General features: G+C 53.5%; 11 protein-coding genes across 11 annotated transcripts; 8 read left to right on the plus strand and 3 right to left on the minus strand.

Annotated features, from left to right (window-relative positions):
- Window positions 1–36: 36 nt before the first annotated feature.
- Window positions 37–1563, plus strand: M409DRAFT_65112 (uncharacterized protein; the record flags this gene model as incomplete). The annotated part of the gene is made up of 1 exon (XM_033816375.1): window positions 37–1563. The coding sequence occupies one exon, from the start codon at window positions 37–39 to the stop codon at window positions 1561–1563; it is 1527 nt and encodes a 508-aa protein (XP_033670346.1).
- A 511-nt stretch (window positions 1564–2074) lies between these two features.
- M409DRAFT_52695 (uncharacterized protein) lies at window positions 2075–2920 on the plus strand (the record flags this gene model as incomplete). The annotated part of the gene is made up of 1 exon (XM_033812149.1): window positions 2075–2920. The coding sequence occupies one exon, from the start codon at window positions 2075–2077 to the stop codon at window positions 2918–2920; it is 846 nt and encodes a 281-aa protein (XP_033670347.1).
- A 1649-nt stretch (window positions 2921–4569) lies between these two features.
- Window positions 4570–5058, plus strand: M409DRAFT_36170 (uncharacterized protein; the record flags this gene model as incomplete). The annotated part of the gene is made up of 1 exon (XM_033810510.1): window positions 4570–5058. A coding segment is annotated over one exon (489 nt), but the record flags the coding sequence as incomplete, so codon positions are not given.
- A 1648-nt stretch (window positions 5059–6706) lies between these two features.
- On the minus strand, window positions 6707–8452 carry M409DRAFT_20678 (uncharacterized protein; the record flags this gene model as incomplete). The annotated part of the gene is made up of 1 exon (XM_033805496.1): window positions 6707–8452. The coding sequence occupies one exon, from the start codon at window positions 8450–8452 to the stop codon at window positions 6707–6709; it is 1746 nt and encodes a 581-aa protein (XP_033670349.1).
- Window positions 8453–9141: 689 nt separating this feature from the next.
- On the plus strand, window positions 9142–15652 carry M409DRAFT_20679 (uncharacterized protein; the record flags this gene model as incomplete). Its single annotated transcript, XM_033805497.1, has 2 exons — window positions 9142–15576; window positions 15635–15652. 2 exons carry the CDS (start codon window positions 9142–9144, stop codon window positions 15650–15652), a joined length of 6453 nt encoding a protein of 2150 aa, XP_033670350.1.
- Window positions 15653–15974: 322 nt separating this feature from the next.
- M409DRAFT_36175 (uncharacterized protein) lies at window positions 15975–17041 on the minus strand (the record flags this gene model as incomplete). Its single annotated transcript, XM_033810512.1, has 2 exons — window positions 15975–16919; window positions 16973–17041. The coding sequence occupies 2 exons, from the start codon at window positions 17039–17041 to the stop codon at window positions 15975–15977; spliced, it is 1014 nt and encodes a 337-aa protein (XP_033670351.1).
- Window positions 17042–17500: 459 nt separating this feature from the next.
- On the plus strand, window positions 17501–18385 carry M409DRAFT_20681 (uncharacterized protein; the record flags this gene model as incomplete). Its single annotated transcript, XM_033805498.1, has 3 exons — window positions 17501–17855; window positions 17913–18135; window positions 18196–18385. The coding sequence occupies 3 exons, from the start codon at window positions 17501–17503 to the stop codon at window positions 18383–18385; spliced, it is 768 nt and encodes a 255-aa protein (XP_033670352.1).
- A 954-nt stretch (window positions 18386–19339) lies between these two features.
- On the minus strand, window positions 19340–21099 carry M409DRAFT_65118 (uncharacterized protein; the record flags this gene model as incomplete). The annotated part of the gene is made up of 3 exons (XM_033816376.1): window positions 19340–20107; window positions 20207–20944; window positions 20995–21099. 3 exons carry the CDS (start codon window positions 21097–21099, stop codon window positions 19340–19342), a joined length of 1611 nt encoding a protein of 536 aa, XP_033670353.1.
- A 948-nt stretch (window positions 21100–22047) lies between these two features.
- M409DRAFT_52702 (uncharacterized protein) lies at window positions 22048–23364 on the plus strand (the record flags this gene model as incomplete). Its single annotated transcript, XM_033812150.1, has 6 exons — window positions 22048–22050; window positions 22093–22181; window positions 22212–22219; window positions 22270–22744; window positions 22868–22976; window positions 23338–23364. The coding sequence occupies 6 exons, from the start codon at window positions 22048–22050 to the stop codon at window positions 23362–23364; spliced, it is 711 nt and encodes a 236-aa protein (XP_033670354.1).
- A 1567-nt stretch (window positions 23365–24931) lies between these two features.
- On the plus strand, window positions 24932–25138 carry M409DRAFT_36220 (uncharacterized protein; the record flags this gene model as incomplete). The annotated part of the gene is made up of 1 exon (XM_033810521.1): window positions 24932–25138. One exon carries the CDS (start codon window positions 24932–24934, stop codon window positions 25136–25138), a length of 207 nt encoding a protein of 68 aa, XP_033670355.1.
- Window positions 25139–25353: 215 nt separating this feature from the next.
- M409DRAFT_52703 (uncharacterized protein) lies at window positions 25354–27842 on the plus strand (the record flags this gene model as incomplete). Its single annotated transcript, XM_033812151.1, has 5 exons — window positions 25354–26364; window positions 26428–27069; window positions 27144–27277; window positions 27331–27692; window positions 27751–27842. The coding sequence occupies 5 exons, from the start codon at window positions 25354–25356 to the stop codon at window positions 27840–27842; spliced, it is 2241 nt and encodes a 746-aa protein (XP_033670356.1).
- Between the last annotated feature and the right edge of the window lie 128 nt (window positions 27843–27970).

Consider the following 27970-nt stretch of genomic DNA (forward strand, 5'->3'; position numbering starts at 1 on the left):
TTCCGTCGCCATGTCCTCTGGCGCCGCCTTTACACCATGCTGCCCAAAGATGATACTACGGTTGAGACGACTGCAGTCGGCCAGGAGGTTCTGGACCATCAGCCTCATAATGCGGACCCAGACAAACGAAAGGTGCTGAGCCGCTCTCACTACTATGGAAGTCTGATCTTTAACATCGGCGCTTTCATCTTGCCAGCGCTGTACCAAACCCTAAGCAAGCTATGGGTGGCCAACATCGACGCTTCTCTAGTGGTGACGACTGACTCGTACACTTATATGGGCGTTGTATCCGAAGTCATCAACGAAGGCCTCCCCAGAGCAGCGTGGAACATCATCGGGGACAAGTCCAATCGCACCCTCGCCGAACGACATGGCTTATCTTACACCTTGATTCTCTTCCAAAGTGTCCTCGGGCTCATCCTCTCTATCACCTTCACCGCAGCTGCGGAGCAGTTCGCCACAGCATTCGTACCGGCTGAAGTACGAGATGCCTCGATCACATACGTACGAATCTCCGCATTCTCTGCACTTTCTTCAGCTATCGAGACGGCCGTGGCAGCTGCGACGCGAGCGTTAGATCAGCCAGACGTCCCACTGATCATCAGTTCAGCGAAGTTCGCCATCAATATCGTGCTGGATATGATCCTGATATCCAAGTTTCACGTGCACGGCATCACTCCGACAGTCAACACCCAAGCTGCAACTCAACTGGCTTGTGGACTGGCTGCATCCGCTGCGGGCTTAGTGTACTTCTTATGGACGGTGAACAGGAAAACAAGGACGATTGCCGGAAGTTCTGAAATGGCGAGGCCAACGCTTCTCGGACTCAAAGTGCTTGCCCGACCTGGCGCTTTCACATTCGCCGAGTCTGCCGTTCGCAATGCGCTGTATCTGTGGCTGGTCAGCGGCATCGTGGCCATGGGATCGAACTATGCAACAGCTTGGGGCCTGTTCTCCACGATACGATGGGGCTTGGTCATGGTGCCAGTTCAGGCACTCGAGGCAACATCTTTGGCTTTCGTTGGCCACGCCTGGGGCGCGTGGCGGCGAAGTAAAGGCGCAAGCAATCGTCGTCCAACTGCTTCGGTGAAAGAGCTAGTATCAGTCTGCCGTCCGGCTTTCGTCTCATGTGCAATAGCTCTGGCCGTGGAGGTTCCACTCTGCCTCTTCTTGTCATTCTACGGTGCAAGGAGATTCGCCTTCTACATCTCAGGCTCCACGGTCGTGTCGCTTATCACGGAGAAGATGTGGAAGACCATTGACTGGTGCTACATCTTCTACGCTCTATCAACACAGCTGGCGACTATTCTCCTGTCGAGCCGTCCGCGCTGGTACTTGTACCAATCTCTCATAAGCAATCTCCTTTGGGTACTGCCATGGGCCATTGTTGTGTCTTATGTCGGCATTACAACAGACGACGCCTGGACGTATCACTCAATCGTGTTCGGAGGAAGTCTGGTCTTTAGCTTCTTCGACGTTCTAATTGTTGACGTGCTCTGGGCTTGGGCTTTGTGCAAGGGTAGGGTGAGGCTACCTCCTCTGTCTGATGCGAGGCCGCAATGAGGATGAGCGTCGTCTCCACATGAACCATGGGTCGACGGCAGAGCACGGTAGATGGAGGTATAATAGGGTATTTGAAGGGTTCATTCATTCGCCAAACCTTTGATCGACGGATGGCTGCGGTGGGAAGGATCCGCACATGAAGATGGAATAAGCTTCCAGCCCTTGCATTAGTCCGGTGGTACACCTGCCAACAGAGAAGCCCAAACCTCTCGCAAGCAGTGCCAGCAGAGTCCAGCAGTATACGGATCTGGTCTTAGATCAAGGTTGGTGTGAATCATGAGGCTTTGAATGTCTGACCGGTGAAGCACCTCAAGCTGCGCCTCCGACTTTTGGCCTGAGTCATCACCAAGCGAAACAGCTCAGCCACCAGGCACCAGTGCATTGAAATCAACACACAAATCAACAAACAAACGCCATTTCCCACCTCTGACCTCCCAATTCAGATTCAGCTGAAAACTTCACGCATCAAAATCATATGCCACGAACGAAGCACCATACCAACACCGCCACGATGGTCTCTCAAACTCTCCTCCCAGAGGAATTCCTCTCCAAACCCGCCCCAGACATCACCGTCTCCCGCATCGACTTCAGCCAGACTTCTCTCCCCGAATACCAAGGCCTGTACGCCGTCATCCTCGAAAACGTCCTCAGTCCAGCCGAATGCGACCAGCTCCTTCAAGGCGCCGAAGCCAGCTCCAACGGCAAGTGGGAGCGGGCAATGATCAACATGGGCAACGGCCGCCAGGAACTCATCGCCGACGCTCGCAACTGCAGTCGCATCATCTGGGACTCGCCCACCGTCGCCACGAAGGTCTGGAAGCGGATTGAGCATCTGCCGGAAGTGCAGGAGATTGTGCGGTTGGAGAATGTGCCGAGGATCTTTGGGAATGGGCCGATGAAGAGAGGTGAAGTGTGGAAGTTGACCCGGCCGAATGAGAGGATGAGGTTCTTGAAGTATGTGGGTGGAGAGTACTTTCGGCCGCATTGCGATGGGAGTTATGAAACACCGGATCGGAAGGAGAGGTCATACTTTACATTGCATCTGTATCTGAACAACGCTGGTGGGCCGTCTGAGGAGGAGCTGGCGGAGATGGACCCCAAGGACAGAGCCAAGTTTGCCAAGTTGGGACTGACCGGCGGCGCCACGACCTTCCACTCGGTGACGATGAACAAAGACCGCGACCTCGATGTGATGCCGAGGACGGGAAGGATCCTGCTGTTCCAGCACCGGGATCTGCTCCATTCTGGTGATGATGTCTTGCAAGGTGTGAAGTACACGATGCGGACCGATCTTATGTACACGCTGGAAAGTACGCAGAGCAAGTCGAAGAGCGAGATGCCAGTGTTGAGGGAGTGATCGAGAGGAAGAGGGTCATGAAGTGGCGAGATGCCCATGCCGCAGCAAAGCGAAAAGCACTTGATTAGCAGTATCCTCGAACCTCCCAAAGTTGATTCTAGACTCACCTGAGAAGAAAAAAGAGTGAAGCGCCGTCCTCACAAGAGTAATCGGAATCGAATGATACCCTCGCTCCCCGCACCCCCTCACCCACCGCCGAAGCAAATGAGCGAGGAAGGCGCAGGAAGCTGCAGATACGCCGCGTATTGCACTGAAGTGTCGTGTATGAACACACCATCTTCGCACCGGCTCCCATAGCAGTGCCGTCCCGCCCAGCCGCACAGTACCCCCGAAGAGGCACGTGATGCGAGCGGTGCGGTTGCTGAGATTTCTGATGCCAAGTGCAGCCGTGGGGGTCACGGCAGGCCCTCACGGGCAGAGTGTCAGAGCTCCCGAAGAGGAGGTGACGGTGCAGGTTGGTTGAAGATTACTCCGAATTTCTCATTTGCCAAGAGGTGGACGAAGTGCGAGGACTTGTCTGTGTGTGAGCAAAGAAACGCGGCTTTCGTGAGGACGGCGCTTGGGAGAGAGGAAGAGAAGTTGGAGGTGTGAGTCGAGTTTTGACGGAGATTTAGAAAGCACGGACGCGCGGGGAGCGGCGCGGGCCGGAATGCTTGGCTCGGACCTTCTCTCGAGTGAACGTTCCCCGTCTACCTCCAAGTCAGACACCATCCATATCTATCGTCAGCCCACCAGGGAATATGCAGGACGATTCACAGCCTCACTGAACTCCCTGGCGTGTACCTGCCACGCCATTCATGATCATGTGCCACTACTTTGAGCGAAACGACGAGGGTCAGTGAGTGTTACACAAAGCGGGCCGTGCTTTCCATCCTCAGCCTCATTGGGGTTCTACAAAGCCGGACTTCTACAGCCCAAGATGCATGTGTCCTTTGAGAAGCCGTTTTGTCGCCCATCCGCTGTCTTTGTACAGCGGGACGTCTTGAGCCCCAATGGACACCAATGCACAATCCCTCAGATCCGCCGAGCCTGATGCGTCTGCTGCAGACCAGACCATCGAAGTCGAAGTTGCAGAACTCCGGGCCAATGTCTTCACATGCAGCCATTGCTCACAGCGCTCTCGCGCTGTCCGCTATCAATGCCTTGCCTGGCCCGACGTTTCCTATTGTGGTGACTGCTACAAGACTGCTTCCGAGGGACACTCTGGCCATGGCTTTACGAGACTGGATGCCGCCGCGAGAATGGCAGATATCCGCGCAAGTGGAGGATTAGGCATTATTCGTGGATCCGATTATCGTCTGTCCGTACCGCGCAGCGGGTGCCCGACCTGCTTCAATCAGCGACCGGACAAGCTCGTCAACTTCGAGGCCGCGATTGGCACCACAAGTGTGGCTCCTTCTTACTGGACATCACGACATGATCTCTTCACCTCCGACTTCCACGTATCTTCCCAAAATGGCTGTCAACTTTGCGCTCTCGTCCACCGTGGCTTGACGACACTGGGCTCTGCGTATGTGGGCACGTTTGCCCCGCTTGAGTTAACGATATCGCCCGAGACAATTAGTATTGATATATCGTCCAGTCTATCCAAGATTAAGACTTATGCGACCATCAGACCTCACATCGGCTCCTCTCAATCGTGGAAAACCATGACTCCAGGTCCTCGTTACCGTCGCAGCTTCAAGGCCCCGGAAAGCTTCCATCGGCTTCGTAACTGGCTCCACGAATGCAGAACACAGCACGTCGATCAGAGATGCCGAGAAGACCTCGATGAAACTCATGCAGGTCCTGGGCGACTACTGTATGTTGGATCTAATCTCGACAGTTCCCACTTGAGGCTTCACACCACGTCGGATACAGTTTATCCATATATTGCCCTCATGCATTGCTGGGGCACCCAGACCTTAATGAAGACGACGAGATCCAACTTGAACGCTTTACACAACGACATCGACCTCGAAACACTGCCCCAGACCTTCAAAGACGCCGTCATGTGCGCCCGCGGCATTGGCGTCGAACATGTCTGGATCGATGTGTTGTGTATCGTACAGGATGATGTCTCGGATTGGGAGAGAGAGTCTGCCAAGATGGGAAACATCTACAGGAAAGCCGCCGTGGTTGTGGTTGCAGATTCTTCGCCACAGGCTGCCGCAGGGTTTCTCGGAGAGTGCCCACTCGAGTACACAGGACTTCCAATCGCGCAGCCCGGCGAACTGAGTGACTGTCATGAGTTTGCCATCTATAAGAACATGGATCATAAACCCGGCCATACCGCATCACGGGCATGGTGTCTCCAGGAAGTAGTGCTTGCGAGGCGCTGTGTATTCTTCAACAACGACGAGATGCGCTGGGAATGCAATTCCGTCGTCTCGTGCGAATGCGAGCACAACTTGACTCCGTTCGTCTTTGACGAAGCCTCACGTAGCCTTCGCATTGACTTCATCGGTCTTCTATTACCGAAATTTTTCGACGCTGACATCGATATGTTACGAAGGTTGAGCGATCGCTCGGCCCTCGATCTCTCCACCGGCCGGCCTTTCCAAAACCCAGACTCCGCTGAAAATGTATACGCCGACTGGCGACTGCGGGTAGTCAATACCTATGCGAAGATGAAACTCACCAGAGCGACTGATCGTCTCCCCGCTCTATCTGGAGTCGTCTCTGATGTGGCGCAATACCTCCAGGATCAGTATTTGGCTGGTCTGTGGCTCGGTGACTTACCACTAGGTCTTCCATGGTACGTCAATCACGACAACGACGATCCTAGACCCGCTCCATCGCAGTACTACGGGCCATCGTTCTCCTGGGTTTCCGTCGACGACTGGACCAAGTACGCTTACTTGGAGCATACTATCGACGGCAAATCCATCTTCGAGTCCGATGTCCTGACGACACACGACGCGAAATGTCATGCCCCGGGCCTGAACCCGTACGGAGAAGTAACAGACGGCCACGTCCGTCTCTTCGCACGCCTCAAGTCCAGTGTTCTTTCCAAGGTCACGACTGGAGGCGAGTACCTCGTCCAAGACGAGGGCTGGGAACGCTACAGATGTGCCTTCGTGCCAGATACGTGCTTAACAGCGGTCGAGGTGGCTCAAAGCGGAACGGAGGCCACCGTCACTACAGCGGCACGGGCGTCGCAATCCTCAGACGTCCCATTCTCGGCCCTGGTTGATCTTATGATTGTTGGTGTAGCTGCCGGTCGTAAGCTTACTATATACGCTTTACTCGTCTTGGGAATATCACCGACTAAGAAGGGCGCTTACGAGAGGTTGGGGATCTTGCAGGTGTATGTTGATAAGCGCGCTCTGACGAATTCGAATTGGGATGGCGCGTTTGAGCGCCGCGAGGTGGTTTTGGTGTGATATCCATCTTGTGATCTGAGACTGAGAAGGATCTTGGTCTTCGGGAGGGTTCGAAATTGTTGCCATGGTCACTCGCGGAGGAGAATACACGCACATTTCAACTTCCCACAACATCACAATGCCCACAGCTGTGTTCACACTAATAAGACATGGTCGATTAGAATTTGGATTGCCTGTAGTCTGTAGTCTGCCAGATCGATACGGCTGAACTGATGACGTCTGTCACATCAGAAAATGGTACAGCTATTCAGCGACACTCTTTTTTCATCACGCTACTAAGTTTGTGTCAAACTTCGCTCAAGTCGGTTGAACGACGCACCATCTCTCATCTGCTGCGTTAAGACCTGTTCATTTCACCACAACACCTCGCTAAGCCAACATACCACTACCCCCACTCCTTCGGACCATCTTCCAAAACATATCAGTCCAGGCCTTCCACCTCCCTGGCCTCGCCATACTCCTTGACGATCCACGCACAGAAGGTCTCAAACTCTTTTGCCCACTCTTTCATCCTCTCTGCCCTGATACCTTCACCAAATGCGCCGGCTTTGATTTCAGCGTTCCACTCTTTCGCCGTGCAGTTTTCGAAGTTCGCCCATCGAACACTGTTCTCTGCCAATGACGCCAGACCGGGAAGCCCGAGATTATCCCAACCTTGGAGTGACTGCCAGAAATCATGACTCATGCCGCTGCTGCCCTGGCCCAAGATGGCGGGGTCGTCGTTGGACAGACTGCAGGGCACGCCCTTTGCGAGGAGAGCAGGGAGAGTGTTCATCATGATGCTGCCGGTGAAGCGCAGGACTTCGTTGGAGACGGGGCAGGATTCGATGAGGATCTTCTTGTCTTTGACCATGTCGCAGAGGAGAGGGTGGCGGTAGAGCGTAATGCCATGGCCGATGCGGCGAGTGCCGAGGAGGATGGCGTCGTACACGTTCTCGTCTACGTCATTGCCGTCGCCCAGGGTTTCACCGGCGTGGAAGAAGAAAGGGATGTCGACACCGGACTCCGCACATGCCTTCTTGAACCAGAAGAGTTCTGGCAGGAGGTCGACAAGCGAACGCCCGAGATCTTCTTGCCCTACGAGATCGTAGCCGCCGATGAGCTCAGGGAACTCGCACTTGCAGTCGATGCAGTCCTTCATGTCTTCCACAATTAGGCGAGTGCCACCATGCCGAATGGTCGTCCAGATCACACGTGCACCCCAGAAGCCTTTGCCTTCAGGCGATGCTTTGAACTTGGCGATTTCCTCTTCAAGGTGCTCGAGGAAGGTGAAGTTGCCGTCTTCAGGCGTCTCTGAGCCCTCGCAGAAGTAGGGTGTGGTAAAGTCGGTTCGGATATCGACCCATCGGATGCCATCTTCGTGTAAGGATTTGAGAATGAGACGGATGAAGGCGCGGAAGATGGGTTCGTAGCGGTGGAAGGTCTTTACCACGGCGAAGCAGGAGATGAACTTGACCCAGATGTCGTTGGGGCCCATGTGGTGGGAGATAGATTCTTGTTCAGTGATTGTCATTCTGTCCTTGAGCCATTTGATAAATCCAGTTTTGCCACCATCGGGGAAACTTTCGGCGGCCTTGGCAATTGGTATCCTGTGGTCGGATCTGTAAGGTTCTGACCAGATTGATGGGCCTTCTGATACTGATTCTGACTTGGTGAAGCGGAATTTGAAGAGTGATTTGGTACGCCGCTCAGCCGTGTCGAGAGGTTGCTCTGATAGAATGCAGATACCGGGAGTGGCAAAAGCGGTCTCAATCAGCCAGTCCATGTCGCCAGTAGCATCCAAGTGACAATGCAGCAACGCCCCCTTTGGCATCTTCTTGACAATTTGCCAGAGTTTGCTCTTCTCCATGCGCTCCTTGGCGAGAGTGAACATCATGCCGGGGTAGATGTTGCCTTTGGTCGAAATGGCCAATTCGTCCTCCACGCTCGGCTGCCAGAGAGTCTGCTGCTCTTCGTATCGAATGGCCGAAACGATAGTAGACGCCTCGGCAGCCATTGGCGAGAGTGTTTCCCTGAAAGCATGATCGTAGCGTTGGGCCTTTTCCTGTGCGATCAAAGCATCTCTCCCATCGAGGTACTTCTGGATGAAGGGCTGGTCGTAGCTCGGAACGCCTTCCTGCTTGGCGTACTCTTCATCTGACACTGGGCCTGGCTGTGAGGAGGCCATTTTGATCGAGTTTGAGAGTAGATAGAGGAGTGGAAAGAGCGAAGATAGGTTAAGAGATAGTCTTGTTTACTACCGTCTCGGCGGACTTGGCCGTGCTAGCCTGCTGCAGACACCGTACGGCTGCCCTGTGGATGAAGTGAGCCAGGGTGCAATGCAGATATATTCACTTGATGCCCCAATCATGTGATCAGGGAGTAGAAGGAATGGCAGCGGCGATGGAGTTGTAGGGCGTTGTGGATGTTGCTAACGAGGTGAAGTCGGCGAAAGATCTTGGGGAGATCGGCGGCGCTAGAGCGGGACGAGCCGTCGCTTGCCCCGCGGTGCAGGGATGTCGACGATGGAGTCACATGTTAGCCATCACGCCGCACGTCGTCCATCTCTCTCTCAACCACCGCCGCCCACCACCGCAGCCCACCACCGCCTCTTGGGCGATTTCCTTCCCCCCCACCTGCGTCGCTCCCTTTGCACCCCTTTCCGCCTACAAAATACCAGATCCACCTACGACTAAGTACCCGACGATGCTGCGACACTAGACGGCCATGCACCACCGAACAACCAGCTGCCTGAGGCACGCGATACCGAGAGTCGGCCTGGACTTGTTGCCGGGGCAGACCAAAGCACAAACATTCACTTCACCGCGATAGCCAAGACGCTAGGCTGTGGCAAGATTCTGTATTCGGCAGTCAGACATGTCGTGGTGGCAGAAGAAGGTGCTGGGCTACGGCCTGCGCTATGGCCTGTCCAAGACCGGACTGCTCGAGGACAAGGCGATCGACATCGACAACCTCGACATCACCATCGGCAAGACCAACGTCATCGACCTGAAGGATGTCGGCCTGAACATCAAGCGCATCACCAAACTCGCCCAACTCCCGCCGTGCCTGCGTCTCGAGACGGCCCGCGTGCTGTCACTCCGCCTCACCATCCCCGCCGATTTCTACCAGTCTAGCATCGTGGTCGAAGTAGATGGGGTGGAGATTGTGGCTCATTTGGAAGAGGAGGCTGTTTCGAACCAGCAACACGGAAAGCAGCGTGCGAGGTCACCAAATACTGCCCGTGCGCCGCAGCACCGCAAGACGAACCGGCGGATACCTTCACCACCGCCATATGACCCAGGAGGTCTGTCAGATTCCGAGGAAGAGTTGCACATTCCAACAACACAAGAGGTGGCAAAGTCTTTTTTGAAGGAGGAGCCAGTGAAAGAGCGTGAAGAGCTGGAAGCTGTCGTCGCAGCCAGCGCTGGTGGCGTGGAAGAGTCGTTCGTCAGCGAGAGCAGTGCGAGCGATGACGTTGGCACTGGAGTGGGCATTGGAGTGCCTGGCTTCTTGAGCGGCTTCCTGCAGGGCTTGGTGGATCGAATCAAGGTGGAAGTCCGCAATGTGCACCTCAAGATCGAGACCGAGATCCAGAATGAGGTCAGAGACAGCGTCCCTGTTGCGTTGGAGCTGAATGTGGGAGGTGCTACGGTCGACAAGGTGCAATCTACGGAAGTTGGACTTGTCGTCCATCAAAAGAGAACCGTGTCTTTGCAAGACATCTCCCTCGACATCTTATCCGACGACACTTTTCTGGCCGAGCTGTCGGATTTGCCATCACAAACGTCGAGAACGGACAGCAAATCGCCCGGAAGGAGCCCTGCATCTGATCTTGGAGCCTTCGACGCCATCCAGGCTTCAATGAGGCCAACGGCCTCTACGCTGACTGACCGTTCTTACTCATCTACCAGCTCCAGGTCGCCCAGCCATGCCATGTCGCCATCTTTGCCACTGCCACCGCCTGCGTCGTCGTTGAAAGATTCCACAGCGACGATGGATGCTGACCGTTTTGCAGACGCTAGGAGCGATGACAATGCCGCAGATCATGGAGACCCGTCGTTTTCGGCTCTTGATATCCGCCCTGGCGACGACAACATCAGCTGGGGCTCACGTAGAAGCAACACCAGCGCCCCGGCAGAAGACTTGTGGAAATCGATGGCCAGCGAAGAGGACCTGCCAGAGTCGCTGTTGATTCACCCAGAGCCCACCGCGCACTCGTCCCGTGGAACCAGTCCATTTGCTTCACGACTCCGTCGCCCTGTCTCACCATACGATCGCACCTTGCAGTCGCCTGGGTCTTGGCCAAGATTTGATGAGAGCCCACAGCGGCACCGCTTGCAAACAGGTCCGGGATCCTGGCCAAACCTTGAGCAGAGTCAGCACAGAGTATACGAGCCTCTCGCTCAAGTACTCGCCTCTTCAAGCCACGAGATTACGGACAACAAGCGAGACGCCCTGGAGCAGAGTCGTGCAAATGCTGAGCAGCTGCAAATCCCACCTGGACGTCAAGACTCTCCAAGTGACGAGATGCTGGAGTCGAGGGTTTTCAGCCATGAAGAAGCACAAAGCATGTACATGAGCGCCATGACGGGCAGTCCTCAGATGAAGATGCCTGGAGGCTGGGCATCAGATGTACAAAGTGAGCGTTCGGATTCTCCCGATGCCGCACGCAAGCCAGTGCCTGAAGACATCACCAAGTTGGATGGAAACATCTCCTCCAAAGACACGACGACTTCCAACCTGCCGTCTGGCAATGCGACGCCGCGAGCGCAGACACCTGCCTTTGCGGACCCACCTGCCGCTGCAGGAGGACCATCACAGTCTATGGCATCTAGAGAATTGCTTTTCCTGGATAGAGTGTCCATATCGACTCCCACAGGCCAGCAGCCGGTCGATGAAGGTCCAGCTGTGGCACCAAACGATCCTCGAGCGAAATCCAGTCACTTTGGTTTCGGTACCCCTGGCGCATTCTCTGCATATGCGGAGATGAGTGGCTCGCGGAGGCGTGGTACGAATTCTGTCTACACCACCTCACAGAGCGTGTTGTTCCCATCACGAGAGGAGCTTAGCACTTCCAACGCTGAGGATAGTGTCGAAGTCTCACTGGGCACACTATCTGCTCAGATCGACATTCCGACGGGCCGACTGCTACATGCATTGTCCACGAAGGCCGCGGCTGCAGTGGAAGCTTCTCTGAAGGCGAAACCTTCGTCTAAGTCGGACACGACCACTAAGACCAATCCTGAATGTTCGATCCAAGTATCCCGCCTGCAGATTCTCATGTTCGAACGTCTGGACCACCCTGCAAAGTTGAAGGACTTGCCTCTTGATCGCCATGGCACTATCGACATCGTCGTGGACCACATCGTCTTCAGACAAGCTGAGGCAACCAGTCTTCATACACAAACCCTCAAGATCCTCATGGGCGGTGCAGATTTCTTATGCGTTGAACCCGGCAACGTCAGCGCATCACAGGTGAACTCGAAGGACGAATCGGCAATTTCGGTCCGCGTGTCGAAGAACAGGTTCGACATCAAAAAGCGAGCAGTCACGGAGGCGCATCTACAGACTGCTCAGATTCAGTTGGCAATCGATCTTGCACTGATTGACGACACCTTTGGATCGTTTGGTGGTCTCAGCGGCATGGTGGAGCTGGGTAGTTCAGTCATGTCTGAGAGTGGAACGAACTCTCCAGTGGCATCCAAGCCTCCATCGAGAGGTGTACGATTCGCTGGCGAGGCAGAGACTCCAAGTTCTGATCCTGAAATCAAGCTCAACGGCAGACTCGGTGGTGTGGTGGTACATCTACGCGGCCCGCGTTGCTCACTGATGGCAAAGACGGGGACCGTGAAGGCTATTTACCGCGAAGGTGGATTGAGGACAACCGTAGACCATATCCTGCTGCAAGGGCCATTCATCGACGACCACACTTCTTCCCCTGCGACAATCGACCTTGCTGGAATTCGAGTGGAATACTTGAACCAGCCGGTGGACACGGATCTCGAGCGACTGCTGTCACTGCTTACACCATCCAGAGACAAGTACGACAACGACGAGGACATCTTGCTGGACACTTTACTGCGCCAGCGACGCAAAGGAGCACTTCTTCGGCTCATGGCTGATGACACCAAGATCAGGATAGATAACTGGGGCTTCGTATCAACTCTATCTGCACTCGAAAAGGATCTCAACAAGCTATCTGCAGTGGCCAAGTACCTGCCAGAGGACGAGCGTCCAGGCCTTCTTACACTCGTTCGGCTCGGAACAATTGAGGCTCGATTGCCAGTCAACGAGCGCTTCGGGCAGGCGCAGATATTTGTCAAAGTACTGCAGCTTGCTCATGTCGGAGTTCCACCACTGCTCGCATTATCGATTGGATCAGTTGATGCCAGCCAACTGGGCGGTCCAACCCTGATCCACCCTTTTGTACCACTCGCTGGTGCCGACAATCTGCCCGTCATCATGGCCAGAATGCTTGGAGATGACGCGATCAAGGTCAAGCTGTTCAATCTCGCTCTGGAGTACAGTGTCCCGGTGATCTTGGACCTGACGAGCATGGACGAGGAGAAGGAGCCCACCGAAATCGCGGCACACTTGGCACAGTCGGTTGCAAATCTGGCGCTGAACGAAGCTGTACCGTCATCCACTGCTACTGCAAAGAAGATGCAGATCGACATCCTTGTGCACGACTCGGCGATTGGTCTGACGCCCCAAAAGCTGCTATCCAAAGCCATACTGGTCCTGTCTGATGCGCAGCTGTCGACTGCGGTGCCGCCGTCGGACTCGATGGTAGTCAATCTGGAGTTGCGACAGGCATCGCTTTTCATCACAGAACAGGTCGTAGAGGGCCCCGTGGATCCTGCCTCACGTGGACCAGTGCCGATAGACCAGTCGAGCAACGTCGCAAAGGCGTTGACGGAACGCAATTTTGTGTCAATTGGCACAATGCGAGCCGCGAAAGTCAAGTTCGAAGCTAAAGAAGATGACGACGAAGTGACCTCGAAGACGATCGAAGTTGGAGTCAGTGTCAATCTGCTCCTGCTGGAAACCTGTGCAGATTCAACGCAGACGCTCTTCGCGACTCTGGGTGCTCTGGCACCACCGACGCCGCCCAGCAAAGAGCCCAAATACCTCACCGAGCCGATGCAAATCGAAGATCTGATGAAATCTTTCACTGGAGAGCCTCTGGCGGTCCCGCAGGAAGACCATCGCCCACCTTCAGTGCTGTACGATGCCGACAATCCGCTTGTTGATGATGATCCCCAGTCGCCTTCGATGAGCATTGCTGCCTCGACATTGGACGAGGATCTTTACCATTCACAAATGGCTGGCAGCCTGTACGGTCCGGGAAGTGGCATATTCGGCATGGATGCTGATGCAGAGAACGAAAGCACAATCGGCGAAGATTACCCCGAGACCGCTGAGAGCCTGTTGGAAGAGGATCCGTTCGAGATGGCCGAAGCACCCGTGGCTCGAATGGGCGACGCAGCGTTGGTCAGAGACCTCAGCAGACAATGCAAGCCAGCATTGAGCGAGGAGCCCGTCGATCTTGGCTTGTATGAGATCGAGGATCTGGGTTACGATGCATTGAGCGGACAGCAGGCATTGGGAGATGGCAATCGCTTCAATGCCCCATACATCGGCGACCGCTCCCAGAAGGGCAAAGCTCCACCCAAGGTTCCCTTCAGATTGAAGCTTCGAGACTCTAACATCATGTGGCACTTGCACGATGGCTATGACTGGCAACGCACGCGTGATGGCATTGCGGAAGTGGTCGAGCAGGTTGAGCAGAAAGCAGAGGAACGCAGAGCTCGACGTCGGCAATCTCGACAGGACCCAGATGATGATGGATCGGTCATTGGCGACGTCCTTTTCAACTCCATCTACATCGGAATTCCTGGGGACCACGACGCAGAAGAGCTCAGACGACGTATTAATCACACCATCAACGAGGATGTTAGTGAGACTGCCAGCGTGCCCGCTTCCGCACTCTCCAGACCGTCGACAACCTACTCTGGCGCCGGCCAACCTACGAGACGACAGCGCAAGCGGCTTAAGCTGGGTCGCGGTACGAGTCACAAGCTCTCCTTCGAGCTCAAAGGCATGGCTGTAGATGTCGTAGTACTGCCTCCAGGCGGTGAAGTTGTTAGTTCCCTCGACATCCGCCTGCAGGACTTCGAGATCTACGACCGAATGCCGAGCTCGACCTGGCGAAAGTTTCTCACCCACCGAGACGAGCCCAGCATGCGGGAGATGTCCAAGCCGATGTTTCACATCAAACTGGACAATGTCAGAACGATCCGAAGCCACGCTGCAACCGACATCATGCTCCATGTCACCGCCCTGCCGTTGAGATTGCATGTGGATCAGGACGCCGAGCAATTCATGCTTCGCTTCTTCGCGTTCAAGGATGAGACGGTGCCTGAATCGGAAGCATCAGAGGAGGATAAGCCTTACATCTCTCGAATCGAAGTGGAGGACGTAGAGCTTCGCCTGGATTACAAGCCCAAGAACCTGGATTGGATGGCTCTTCGAGCAGGCAAGACTTCCGAACTGATGAATGTCGTGACGCTGGAGGGAGCCAACATCCTCTTGCGCCATGCTATTGTGCATGGAGTAGGCGGGTTTGATCAGCTGCACCCCAAGCTGGACGGACTTTGGACCCCGGATGTCATCAACAACCAGCTGCCTCGTGTCATATCTGGAGTGGCGGCTTTCAGAAACGTGGTCAATGTCGGCGTTGGCCTTAGCGAAGTCGTGACCATTCCCATCAAAGAGTACAAGAAAGACGGCAGATTGGTTCGAAGCATCCAGAAAGGCGCCTATCACTTTGGAAAGACTACCACGAGTGAGCTGGCCAGACTTGGAGCGAAGGTGGCGTTGGGCACGCAGACTTTCCTCTCCAACGCCGAAGAATTTCTCAACCCCACCGAACCTTCCTCATCTCGTCCTGGTGCTGGAAGTCGCCGTATCTCTTCTCAGGACAACTGGCACGACATCTCCGACACTGAAGAGACCGAGAAGCCTGCCGTCTCTGCCTACGCCAGCCAGCCTGTCGGTCTCATGTCCGGCTTGCGATCTGCGAGAAAGTATCTTGAGCATGACCTTCTCACCGCTCGCGATGCCTTGATTGCTGTGCAAGGCGAATTCTTGGAGAGTCGAACACCCGGCAGTGCTGCCGGCGCGGTCGCGAGACACGCTCCGACTGTGATTCTTCGGCCAGTCATCGGTGCTTCCAGAGCCGTTGGTACGACGCTTCTTGGCGTTGGCAATGCGGTTGACCGTGACAACTTGAGGAGAGTCGAAGACGTCAGTTCCATCCTCATCCCTTCGTGACACTTGATTGGATGCTAACTCTTTGAACCAGAAATACAAGCATCGTTGAGCGGACAGGGCGTTGAAGTGGATGACAAAGGCGTTGTCTGCATGAGTCAACATTTCGTGGCGTTGCATAGCGTGAGGCTACGGGTTGGGTGCATTGGGCTAGAAGATGCGGCATGGCGTATGCTTGTTGTTCTTTGTTGATACCCAGGATGCTGCTACTCCTCTTTTCACATGAACTCGAATAAGAAATGAAAGCACGATGCTTCACGATCGTCTCCTAAATATTATGCTTTTTGATTCGCGCAACTCATGAGCGGAGTACTATGATACATCATCCCCGTGGTCATCGTATAGAGTATCGTCGGCACTGAAACTGTTCCTGCCTACGACGCCATCCGCTCCGGACGAGCATTTAAAGCCTTGACCATTTCAATACCACCCCTGGTCGCCTCATCTAAGTCCTCCTTTGGCAAACCCAGCAATTCATTCTGCGACTTGGCCGACATATCGCTCGGATCATCAGGGAAGAAGGACCTCGAGTAGAGCAACTTCCCGAATCCAGACATATTGCCCTGCTTCACTAGCGCGAGGCCTTGCTCGTAGCGGGTTCGCGTGTCTTCGTAGGTGATCGTCCAGTCGGCGTCAGTCGTTCCAGTGACCCGTTTCACGCTCCTGAACATATCGTTCTGACTGACGACGAAGCTGTTGAAGAAGACCCCGTTGTTCAGAAATCTCGAAAGCGTCAAACTCCCATCATCCTCATCCTTCGGCAAAATCTTCAAACTCAACATCTTCGCCACCGCGCGTCCGACTTGCGACAGCGTCGACGTGGAGATCTTCGTATTTCCATCATCATACACAGTCAGCGAGCGTTTCTCAAAGTCGAACCCAAACCTCGCCTCCCCTCCCGCGAGACTATAATCGTAGAAAAACCCACAACACACCTCCACCCACTGCATGCCCAACCTCTCCACCTCCTCCCTCTGCGCCCGCGCCACAGCGCCGAGGAGGATGTCCTCCCCGTGTTTCGTGTTCTCGATATCCGGCCCGTAGCCGTTCGGGATTATGTATTTCACGCCGGCGCGAGCGGCCGCTTGAACCAGTTTGCTGTGTGTGTCTCGTGGGGCGGTCGGAGAGAGGGTTATGATTAGGAGTTGCTGGTTTTGGAGGGCGGTTGTGAGGGACGTGGGGGAGGTGTAGTCTACTGAGAAAGTTTTGATGTGAGAGGGGAGGGCGGCGGTGCTGCCCGGGCGGGTGAGCGCTGTGAGGGTGTGGTTGGGGGTGTTGGAGAGGGCGGCGGTTATGAAGGCGCCGACTGTGCCTCCGGCCTGGTGAGAAGGGTTAGGATGGTTGGTTTGATCTTGTGGAGTTGTTGACTTACGCCGACGATGGCGATTCTTTTGATCGCGTTCTCGAAGCCTGATGGCTGGTCTTTTGCGTATTTGGCCATGCTTGGTTCGGTTCGTTTGGTTCGAGGATGGAGATATTCCGAGTTGATGACACCGACACTCGCTAAACCCTTGGAATACTGCTGCTTTTTGTCACCCTCTGGATGAAGGGCTCTCCAACCGATGTTTTATATATCCTACTCGCAAGACTTCCTCTCTACACATCCCCGGCCATTGTCCGCAGATGCCGCGGGATGAGAAGATATCGCCGCATCAGCCGCACACTTTGTCATCCTTAACGCCGCAACAGCCCCTAAGATTCACTAAAAACGCTACGTGCGAAGCCACAGTGACGACAAGACTTTAGAAATCAGCGACTATAACATACTCCGTGGATCTGGTGAGGGATTCGGGTCTGTCGTATATAGTCCTGATTTCTCAACAGCTCTTGTAAATGTTCCACACTGAGACATCCAACGCTTATCGACGACACTCTCCGCTTCCATCCATCTACTACGAGCATGGCTTTGCAAGAAAGGGATAACATGGGACCTGGCGAGATAGACGATACCAAGACAGAGCCCATCGCAAATGATCGAAACGGATCCTTGTCCAGCAGCAGCCACAGCGGTAGCCAGGTTGAGACCGTCCAGCCTGGTGCGAAGTCCCCACGATCATTGGGCAGAGAGATCTTTTTTCTCGCTGTGCTTTGCTCTGCACAGCTCTTCACACAGGCTGGACTGGCTATGTCCATTCTTCCGCAACGAATCATCGCAAAGAGCTTCGGTATCGAGAACGACCCTGGTACACTTTCATGGTTTGCAGCGGGCTATTCGCTGACGGTTGGGACGTTCATCCTAATCGCCGGACGCCTTGGTAAGAAGACAATACATACATGAGTTGTTCAAGACAACGTGGCTAATACCCTACTAGGCGACGTCTTCGGCTACAAGCGCTTCTTCGTCGGCGGCTTCCTCTGGTTTAGTCTGTGGAGTCTGCTCGCTGGTTTCGCCGTGTACAGCGGACCTATCTTCTTCGCCTTCAGTCGTGCCATGCAGGGTATTGGTCCAGCGTTTATGCTGCCTAATGCTAATGCTATTATTTCTCGAGCGTATGAGCCGGGGATGACGCAGAATATTGCGTTCTCGCTTTTTGGGTAAGTTAGTTGTTGGAAACGGTTTTGTCCGAGAGGATTGACGCTGACCTTGATCCGCAGTTGCACAGCTCCGGGAGGATTTGTCCTAGGCAGTGTCTTCGCCAGTCTGCTTTCTAAGAGGGTGTGGTGGCCGTGGGCTTTCTGGATAATGTGCATTTGTCTGCTGCTGGCCGCCGTTCTCGGTTTCCTTATTGTACCCGCGACCTCCCAGTCGAAAGACCCAAAGAAGGTTGAGACATGCAGCATCTAGCAGCGCATCGATACTTTCGGTTCTATCACCGGCGTATGAAACCTCGTCCTCTTCAACTTCGCTTGGAATCAAGGCCCGGTCGTTGGCTGGCAGACACCTTACACATACACCCTCCTCATCGTCGGCATTCTCCTCTTCATCGCCTTCGTCATTATCGAGAAGAAAGTGAGCCATCCACTAGTTCCTTTCGGTGTCCTGAAAGTCGACTCGCTTTTCACACTCGCCTGCATCGCCGCTGGGTGGTCTAGCATCGGCATCTTTGCTTATTACTCACTAGACTTCCTCGAGGTCTAGCGAGGCTTGAGTCCTCTACTCACTTCGGCCCAGTTCTCTCCCGCTGCTGTATTAGGACTATGCGCAGCAATCACCACTAGTCTCGCCATCTCTAAACTCAAAGCGTCGACGGTGATAACCCTGGCCCTGTCTTTCTTCCTAGCTGGCGGTCTCCTCCTCGCAACCTAGCCCGTCAAACAAATCTACTAGGCGCAGACATTCGTCGGGGTCCTCATTCTCCCCTGGGGTATGGACATGTCGTTTCCTGCACCTACCATCATCCTGAGCAGAGCGATGCCGAGAGAGTCGCAAGGGCTTGCGGCCAGCCTCGTTAACACCTTTGTCAACTATTCCATTTCGATCGGCCTAGGTGTGGCTAGGACGGTGAATTCGCAGCTTAACAAGGATAGCCAGCACACTTTAATAGCTACGCGAGGTGCGCTGTACTTGGGTGTTAGGCTTGCTGGCTTGGGTGTACTTTTGGCATTGGTGTTTGTTTTCGTTGAGCGGTTTCGATCTGAGCCACCTTCGAAGGATGTTTCCAGTAAAGCTTAGATTTTGTGTATATTTTGTAACGTCTTTCGAATGTTCGGTTGATTTTGTCTCTGCTCGGTCCAATATTTTGGGAGAGAGGTTTCATGGCGCACAAGTGATCTTGTCGCTGATGAGTGCTTACCACCCTCAAATTTGGACCTCACTGCCAAGAAGGGGTAGGTACGGCTCCAGGAGGAACTGATCCCAGTCGATCCCGTAGCCGAACTCGGGCAAGTTGAGAATGGCATCGGCGTCAGGCTGCTCTGGTTGCGCCTGAATAGATTGATAGCTGGAATGTACTGGTTCCAATTGTGCAAACTCCTTTCGTTTCCTTTCCAAGTGAAGATCGAGCAAATGTTGGATCATAGAGAACGCATCGCGGGTTGACTTTGTGTCAGCAGCCATGACGAGGTTCTGTAGAGCTTTGAAAGCAGACGGGATCTGTGCTGAAGCCTTGGGCGTGTCAATTGCTAAGAGGATGCAAGCGTAGTGGAAGACACTGCCTATGATGTTCCAGAAGAAGGCCACCTTGCTGAGCTGTGCTCCAGCGTCCACGGCGACATTGCCATTGTCTATGACAAGCTGAACGAAATCGTCGGAAATGCCCATTCTCAGCTGATAAGCTCGTCGATAGAAGCAAAACGCTAGGTCTGCTCTGGTGATGAGTAGGAGTGGATCGCTGAGATTGATCTTTTGCAATGCTATAAGACGCTCAAACAGTTCCTCTGTCTCAGTTCTAGGCTGACTTGTAAGTTTCAAAGGTGAGTTGGGACCAGGAATGATCTGCGCTATGCGCACGAATTGGTCGGCAACGGACCCAGTCGCTGGTATAATGTCTCGAGTAGTGACCGTTCGAAAGAACACAGGAGAACGATTATACTCATAGGAGAGCAAGGTGTAACCCGCCCACGTGATCTAGAAAATGCGGCGTAAATGATCTTCATCATGCCCTAGTTGGGCTGCTCCCGCGGCAGCTGCCATCTTCTTGATACTCTCCTCTTCATGTAAACTAACAGCCTCACATAGATGTAAGGCAGTGCACGATGCAATCCAAGCTTTAGTCGGGCGGGCTGTGGCACGCAAGAAGAACACTCGAAGAGCATATGCTATATCAACACCCAACTTGCTTGGAGGCGGGTCATCGAGTATGGATTTTGCATACTGGACGAGATCAGCCTCGCACGAGTGCTTGGTGGGTGACAAGAATGAGCCGAGAGCGGCGATACCAGCAGCTACGGCGCCGAAGATGAAAGAGGTGCTGGCGGTGGTAATTACATCATCCTGGTAATAGTCCTTGCATCTCTGGGTGTAGATTCTCGGATCGATGAAATCGCCAACTGCACTGAGTTTCGCGAAGTATACGCTAGAATATGATGCGAGATCTTCTTTAGAGATGAGATCGCTTAGTAGACCATAGTTAAGGGATGCTTCTTCTGGACGAGTTCCGAAATTGTAGGCGAACGAATGGGAAGCAGTGTTGTTGGCGTCGGAAGAGCCTAGGTTCCTGCTGAGGATATGTGGGAAGATCCTGGCCGTTGATGATCGCGCGTATGTAGTGCTGTGGTCGTCTAAGCTAACACGGTCCGCCGACCCAGAATCAATGCGTGAATCGATGGGCTTAACTGGCATCGGAGAACGAGTAGGCTTGACGGCATTTAAAGCAATGTCCGGGGGGTCAGTCTTTGGCTCGCTCGTGTCGATGCCATTGCTGTTATTGCTTTCATACATACAATTGTACTCGCAAGCAGTACACTGAGAGTGTGTCAGCCATGCTCCCAAGGGGATGTGTTATATACTCTTGCCATAGTACACGGATACTTCCTATCGCATTTCCTCTTTCGCCGATGACAGGGAATGCAGGATTTCAAGGTCCTCCGCCTGCGCTTACCGAGTACTGACGTCGACATTATCGATAGAACATGTTTGGTATAGATTGTTCTTGGGATATTCAAAAGGAGGTGAAGTCAGCGCCGCCAGTGGCCTACATACCGGACTCCCTCGGGAAACTTTCCTATCTTGGAGCCCACGCTAAGACGATCTAAGCTTGGCCTTGAACTCAGTATTTTCAACCTCACCTTCTGTTTGTCGTCTATTAGGGTCAGTAGGTGATAGCTCCAATTACTAGCCGCCAGAAATTCATGAGTGCTGCCACTGTATTGTCGCTTCACAAAGACAGTAACAAACATTTTCGACAGCCCTAATAAGCGACTAAAAGAGCATCCGGATCCCGAAGGAGTTGCACATGTATGCATGCAGTTGGTGTGTGTGTGTGTGTGCCCCTCTCACGTGCATAGGTACGGGACGCAAGGCCCTCTGCAGATCTAGCCTTGCTCTCGAAAGGATACGATGAGCCCATGATCACTGGTCCGGACGCAAAGTGTACGTTGAAGCCTACCGAAGCCGAGCTGAGAAGTATACTACCCCTGTCCCCCACTTCGTCCACCGTAGCAAGTGCAGGCACTCTCGCCCATTACTTCAATGCGTGATTAGCTTACGAGGGAATTAGGTACTCAAACGACACTCAGACCAACCCGAGGCCGAGGGAGACCGACAAGGCTGGTAGCTGAACAAACTCGTTCTGCTGCTGCCCCGCCTTTCAATCCTGCGCTGTTTGTAGCTCTGTTTCGGAAAATCATTGGCTTTCTTCCAGCTGTTGTGCCCCGCGAGATCATGACTTAGCTGTTAGCCTAATCATGGAACTGTTGGCCTGTGGGCGCTACTACTCTTTGATTGGCCATACTACCTTACACTACGAAGCTGCACCTACTAGGTCCAGACTCCATAGTGCTTTTGAGCAAACTTTCAGCCCTTCGTCGCAGTTTCCACAGGATCGCTCAGAGTAAAACGTCGACAAAATGGTCCGTGTCGCCAGCAGAGAGCTGGGTCTTATAATATTCTAGTGTTGTGAGAATGGCCGAAACAATCGCCTCTGGAAGCCCTCCAAGCAATATAACCAGAAGTCGCAGCACTATAGGATGTTAGACATGTCGTAAGTATCTTGGCGCTTGCCTCTCCACAGTGGGCGTTGTAGGTCACTCAGACATGATCCAAAGAGGGCTTACACAATATCATACCAGGCGTCCGACGAAAGAAGTGTGACGAGAGACCGCATGAGTGCTCGACATGCTTATCGTTACGCCTCGCATATGCCGGCTATGGACCCAAGCCCAGCTGGATGGACGGAGGCCCCCTGGAGAAGCAGAAAGCAGAGGAGATTAAGGCCGAAGTTAACAGCCAGCGCAGACGGGGGCGGCGGCGGCGACGGCTGTTAAGAGCTTCGGCCTCGGACAACCACGCTTTAAATCATCGGACCGACGTTGACGAAGATCAGAGTAACAACGTGTGGAATAGTGGTGCCGGTCAAGCCTTAGAAAACCCCGCAGCCGATCACACTAATGGAACTTTATTAGACACTCGCCGTAACCGACTCTTGAATTCTGCTCCTCACGAGGCTGTGCTATCGTCTGGTGTAGCAGACTTACCTACAAGCGATATCTTCAGTACATCCCCTCAGGATCTAGAGTTCTATTCGGACGACCACAGCCTGGCAAGGTTCGAACAGGTTCTTGCCTCCGGGTCTGATTTTGACCCTCTAGTAACCACCGCAACATAGGAGCAATTAGTGGGAAACAGTGCATCCCTATTTCCAACTCCACTGCCTGAACCTGAGGATAGTCTGTCCTTCGACTTCGGCCCTGCGCCGTTGCCTAATAGAGTCTCGCCCTTGCTAGAACTGAACGGCCTACTGGATCCGGCTTTGTTCGCAGACCCCGTACCCCAAACAGTACTCGTCAACAACTCTCCATGCGTGCATCACGTCTTAGATCATATACTGCCCAACGTCTTACCGTCGCTTAACTAACAAGCTCGAGACGTGCTCCGGGAAAGGGCTCTACTAGTACGCTCTACTAGTAACACCACATCCATGGTACATACTTCCGCTCTTGCGCTTAGCTGTTTCTTCCGCAAGCTTGGACTGGAGCGCATCAGCGGCCGGCCCAACCAGGAGCTTGACGCCGCTATCCGTGGAAACATGTCTGAAGCACTGAGGTTAATTAAAGCAGCGCTCCAACATCCGCACAGCGCTGCGAAAGAGCTTCTCGACGTTGTATTCTCGTTGTTTTAAATGCTGCTACTTCATGTAGGTGCTCGGCATTGAAACCGCATACTAGTATCGAACTTTGCTGAATAAAATTGTAATAACAGATCGAACGAGGATCGTCGGACCATAAGAGTATTGCTACCTTAATACATTCGATCATGACGCTCCCAAACTCTTCTCTCGTCGCAGCCAATGCCTTCACAACAGTCGTGTTCGGCTTTGCAGTCGCCTATGACGTGATCTGGTCTGTATCGACCCGTAGAAGAACTGCAAGCATGCTTAAGCTTGAAGGTCAGCCTTGGGACATGCTGCAAGCTACCGGCTGCGAGGATTGGGTCTTCCACAGCATAGCTGAGGTCACCTTGTTACGTATCTGGAAACGCGAGCGCCAGGCCTCGCAAGCACTCAACATTGCAGAGCTAGCACGCCGTGCGACGAAGTTGGAACAGGAAATAGACAGCTAGGCACAAGAATCGATACGCAACAACAAACCAGATATGACGGCCACTGAAATTGATGGCACGATATGCTCATCAATAACAAGAGTGTACGTTGCTGCTACTAAGATCTATCTCTACGTGGTGTTATCGGGTGCGAGCCCCGAGGTGTCCGACATTCAGGATGCGGTGGAAGCGGCGGTGGATGCATTGAAGACCTTGACCAGTGCCGTGCTTATACGACGGCTGGCATGGCCGATCTGTGTAGCTGCGTGCCTAGCCGAATCACGACACGACACATTCTTTGATCGTCTCGAACAAGGCGCCAATAGAGATAAGGACTATTACACCAGTGTTTTACGGGCGCTACAAGTTGCACAGGAGACGAAACGGCTTCGGCGCAACTCATCCAGCAGGGTTGCTACGTTCGATTGGATAGATGGGATGGAAAGTCTCGGCCACGAGTGGGTATTTATCTGATTACTCCTTCGACTTCAATCGGCAAAAGCCCTCCAATACGATCGAGCCCTGTCAGCTGGGATACAGAACGACCTATCGACTTCTTGCTCCTACATATACGACGACTGCTTAGGAGTCAGTCCGGATTGATCAGCCCACTCTATGGGGCAGTGTCAGGGTCTGGCGGCGGTCGAATCAATAATGCTTGGGGAATGCCATGAGCCCGCATCACGGCGTCGACAGCCTTCCAGTCTTTGCAACGATTTGTGCTACCCTATCCATCTAGGCCATTCCACTTCTTGTCTGTTACCAGCTTTGGCCCTTCGAGTGACAGATCGGTTGAGCAAAGAAGAGCCTGGTATAGCTTGTCAACCGGAGCTCGATTTTGCCTAAGATACATCGCCTGAGGAGGAAAACGTTTACGTACTTGACGAATCAACTCAATGCAATGACTGGCATGCTCTTCCGTCACCACCGGGACTTCTAGCCCGATCACGAGAATGTTCAACTGGACCTGAGAGACGTTCGATGTCAGCATTTGCACATCTTATCGACTTTGAGTGATGATGTACTAGGCAGTGTAGTTGATGGTGCAGCGAGGGAACATAGGCTGTTGTTGTCGTCGAGGATGAGTTGAACCATTTAGGTGCCAAGCCGCCCTCGATGCCTCTTGCGGCGTCTGTTGGCATTTCTAGCCAGCCTCCCAGACCAGTGCAGCCTACCCGCTACGCAGACTTGCAAATGATCGATCTGAAAGACCATCTCAACCACTGCATTCACTCCTTACGGCAGGCAATATCCTGTGCGAGCGACATTTCTGTCGGGGTCTGGCAATGGGAGACAGCTTTGTCGGATTATAAGCCCAATTTTGGCACAGAACACACATGCCGCAATTTCGACAAGATTCAGGACTGGGCGAGAAGTCGATCTTTCGAGAACTTCGCGTAATATAGAGTAGAGAGTAGATAGCGTCACACCACTGTGTATCGGCCATCTTCGGACGTTCTGGAAGCTTTTGCGAGCCGCGAGACGGTGGTAACCGCCAGAGCTATCACAGGAGCAGTACGGCCCCCCAGTACTAGTGATTAAATGACCACATCTTCCACTGTTTGATCACACAGCTACTTTACTCTGCCTGCGTCTCCATCTCACTGGTCCAGTCCATGACACGCTCGGGCCGCAGATTCATCTCCCTGTTCGGAATCCTCGGGATTGTACTCTCAAGGTGTGACCTGTTATCTGCCAATGCCGAGTCCAAAAGCTGCGTTCCCGCCCAATACGGTGTTGTTGAAACCGCCACGCTCGGAGTCTCCGTGTGTGCCGCTACCCATTTCTCGACAGTGGCCAGCAGTGATGGTCCAACCCGCTCGTATCGGCAATATGTCTCTTCGCAGGCTCAGCCTCCAGTCATTAGAGTCAACCGAACACGGCAATCGCTTTCATCCGGCCTACTCTTCATTACTCCCGAGATGTTTAGCCACGTCCTCCAACGGCCGGTCCCAGCAGCACTCATAGTCACAATGGATGGAGACCTCGTCTGGAGTGCAAACTTTGCCTCCCCAGGAGCCATGATAATCAACCTACACCCTCAGCAGCTCTACGGCAAGCCGGTAATCACATATTGTAACGGTACAAAAGGCCACGTTAAAGGCTACGGAGCAGGAGCGGTGGAGATACTGGATGATAGATACGAGAAGGTGGCTTCAATCTGTCCGAGACTCAATGTCAACGTCGACACGCCAATGAGTTCCACAACAGATTGTTTTTGCGACTATCACGAAGCCTTGATCACGGGCGACAATACCATCCTCGTGACGGTCTACAACAAGACAAGAGCGGATTTGACTTCCGTAGGGGGCCCGAAAGACGGGTATGTTATTGATTCCCTTGCCGTCGAAGTAGACATAGAAACGAACGAATCTCTGTTCGTATGGCGGGCGATGGACCACGTCCCCTTGAATCATTCTCACCGCCAGGTTGAGCAGTCTGGCACCGAGTCTGACCCTTACGACTGGTTCCATATCAACTCTATCCAGCCCTGGGATAACGGATTTCTTATCAACAGTAGGCATACTTGGACCACCTATCTGGTGTCTCGAGAAGGAGAAGTAATATGGCGCATCAATGGAGCTGATGGAGGTGACTTTGGGGATTTACCAGATCTCGGGCATTTTGTAAGGACTTCTCGTACCATACCGGATTTCAACTGATTTCAATTTCTCTCTCTGGCCTGGCAGCATGATGCTCGTCTGCATAGCCATGGGAATGGCCAACTGGAATTGACCTATTTCGCCAACAATAAGCAAACCAACGACGGCCCCGGATCTGTGGCGTTGGCTCTGGCTTTGACCGTACCACCAAACAGGCTGAATCCGCCATCACTGAGAGAGTGCCTCTTCGAGTCAAAGCGTCCAATCGTAGCGCGTGCTGGTGGCTCTCACCAAGTCCTTCCCAATGGCAATCGTTTAGTTGGCTATGGAGATCAGCCACTCATGAAAGAGTTCGGGCGAGCCCCTGACGACAAGACCTGGGAAGTACGCTGGACTGCTCAGCTACCATATACAAGGCATAGCTATCGTGCGTTCAAACAAGACTGGCATGCCAGGCCCACTACCCGACCGGAGATGACCATTCAGCGAGTAAACAATGAAACGCACAACCAGCTCGACCATTGTGCTGGAGATAGTCGCTGGCGGGGCTACATAAGTTGGAATGGGGCCACGGACGTGGCACAGTACACTATATACTACGACATTGGAGATGGAAACATGAGGAAATATGTTACAGTGCCGAAGATGGGCTTTGAGACGGAGTTTGTTGTCCCTCTGGGCGCTGCGCGGGTGCAGGTCGCTGCACGGGAGTGTCCTGGCGGTAATGAGGTACGGAGGTCCAGAATCGTTTCTATTGAATAGACAGAGATCATTTTCATCATTCAGCATCTCAACACGAACAGTCTCTGGTGTTCTTCAATTTGCAGGAGAAGACTCCCCTCACGCTTACGATAGTCATCAGCGTGAGTGCGAGTAAATGCTGTCTCTTCAACCTGCTACCGCGGATGGTGGAAGAATGTTTGTCGACGAGGCGCCGGTAGGTCTTTTGCGCGTTTCGCCTCGTAAACCCATGCATGTGTTGCTGACTAGAACCACTCGAGCGGGTGCCTTCGTACCAGGCGGATGTACTCTATGCAGACTGACGTTCCGTGTTGCTTGTGACTGCTCTCTACTCCTCTCGATTGATGTGATGTCGGACCCTCAATCGTCCGCGTGGCTACTCCAGGGTGTATCGGGTGAGAAGGCGCCGTCTATCGATGACGAGGAACAGATATCGTCCCAATGGAGCCTGTCACATCGGCAGCGTAGATCTTCGTCGGCGCAACGACGATACAGCTGGTTCCGTATAGCGGTTCTTGTCGGCTTCGTACTAAACAATCTGATATGGTATGCTGCATGGCGAGGTTGGCTTTCTACAACGACTAGAGTCGAAAACAGTCATCTCAATTACTGTAAGTTACTTGCTTCGTGGGTAAGACGTAAACCAGAAATGGGACTGACTGGAATTAGTTCTCCAGCAAGGGGAGCCGGAGGCTATCGAAGTGCCGTTTGAGCATGACTGGACCGGATTGGAAGAGATAGAAGTTAATGGCTACAGATAAGGTGATGCCCACTGGCAGCCAGGGGAATGGGCACCAGGTAGCTTTGTGAAAACAAAGATATCGCTGGCAAGGACTGACGTTGTGGCGAACAGAAAATGGCTCCGTGGTGTCAATCTCCCGAGAGCTAC

The sequence above is a fragment of the Zasmidium cellare genome, assembly GCF_010093935.1.
Source record: "Zasmidium cellare ATCC 36951 unplaced genomic scaffold M409scaffold_10, whole genome shotgun sequence".
NCBI classification, from domain to species: Eukaryota; Fungi; Ascomycota; class Dothideomycetes; order Mycosphaerellales; family Mycosphaerellaceae; genus Zasmidium; species Zasmidium cellare.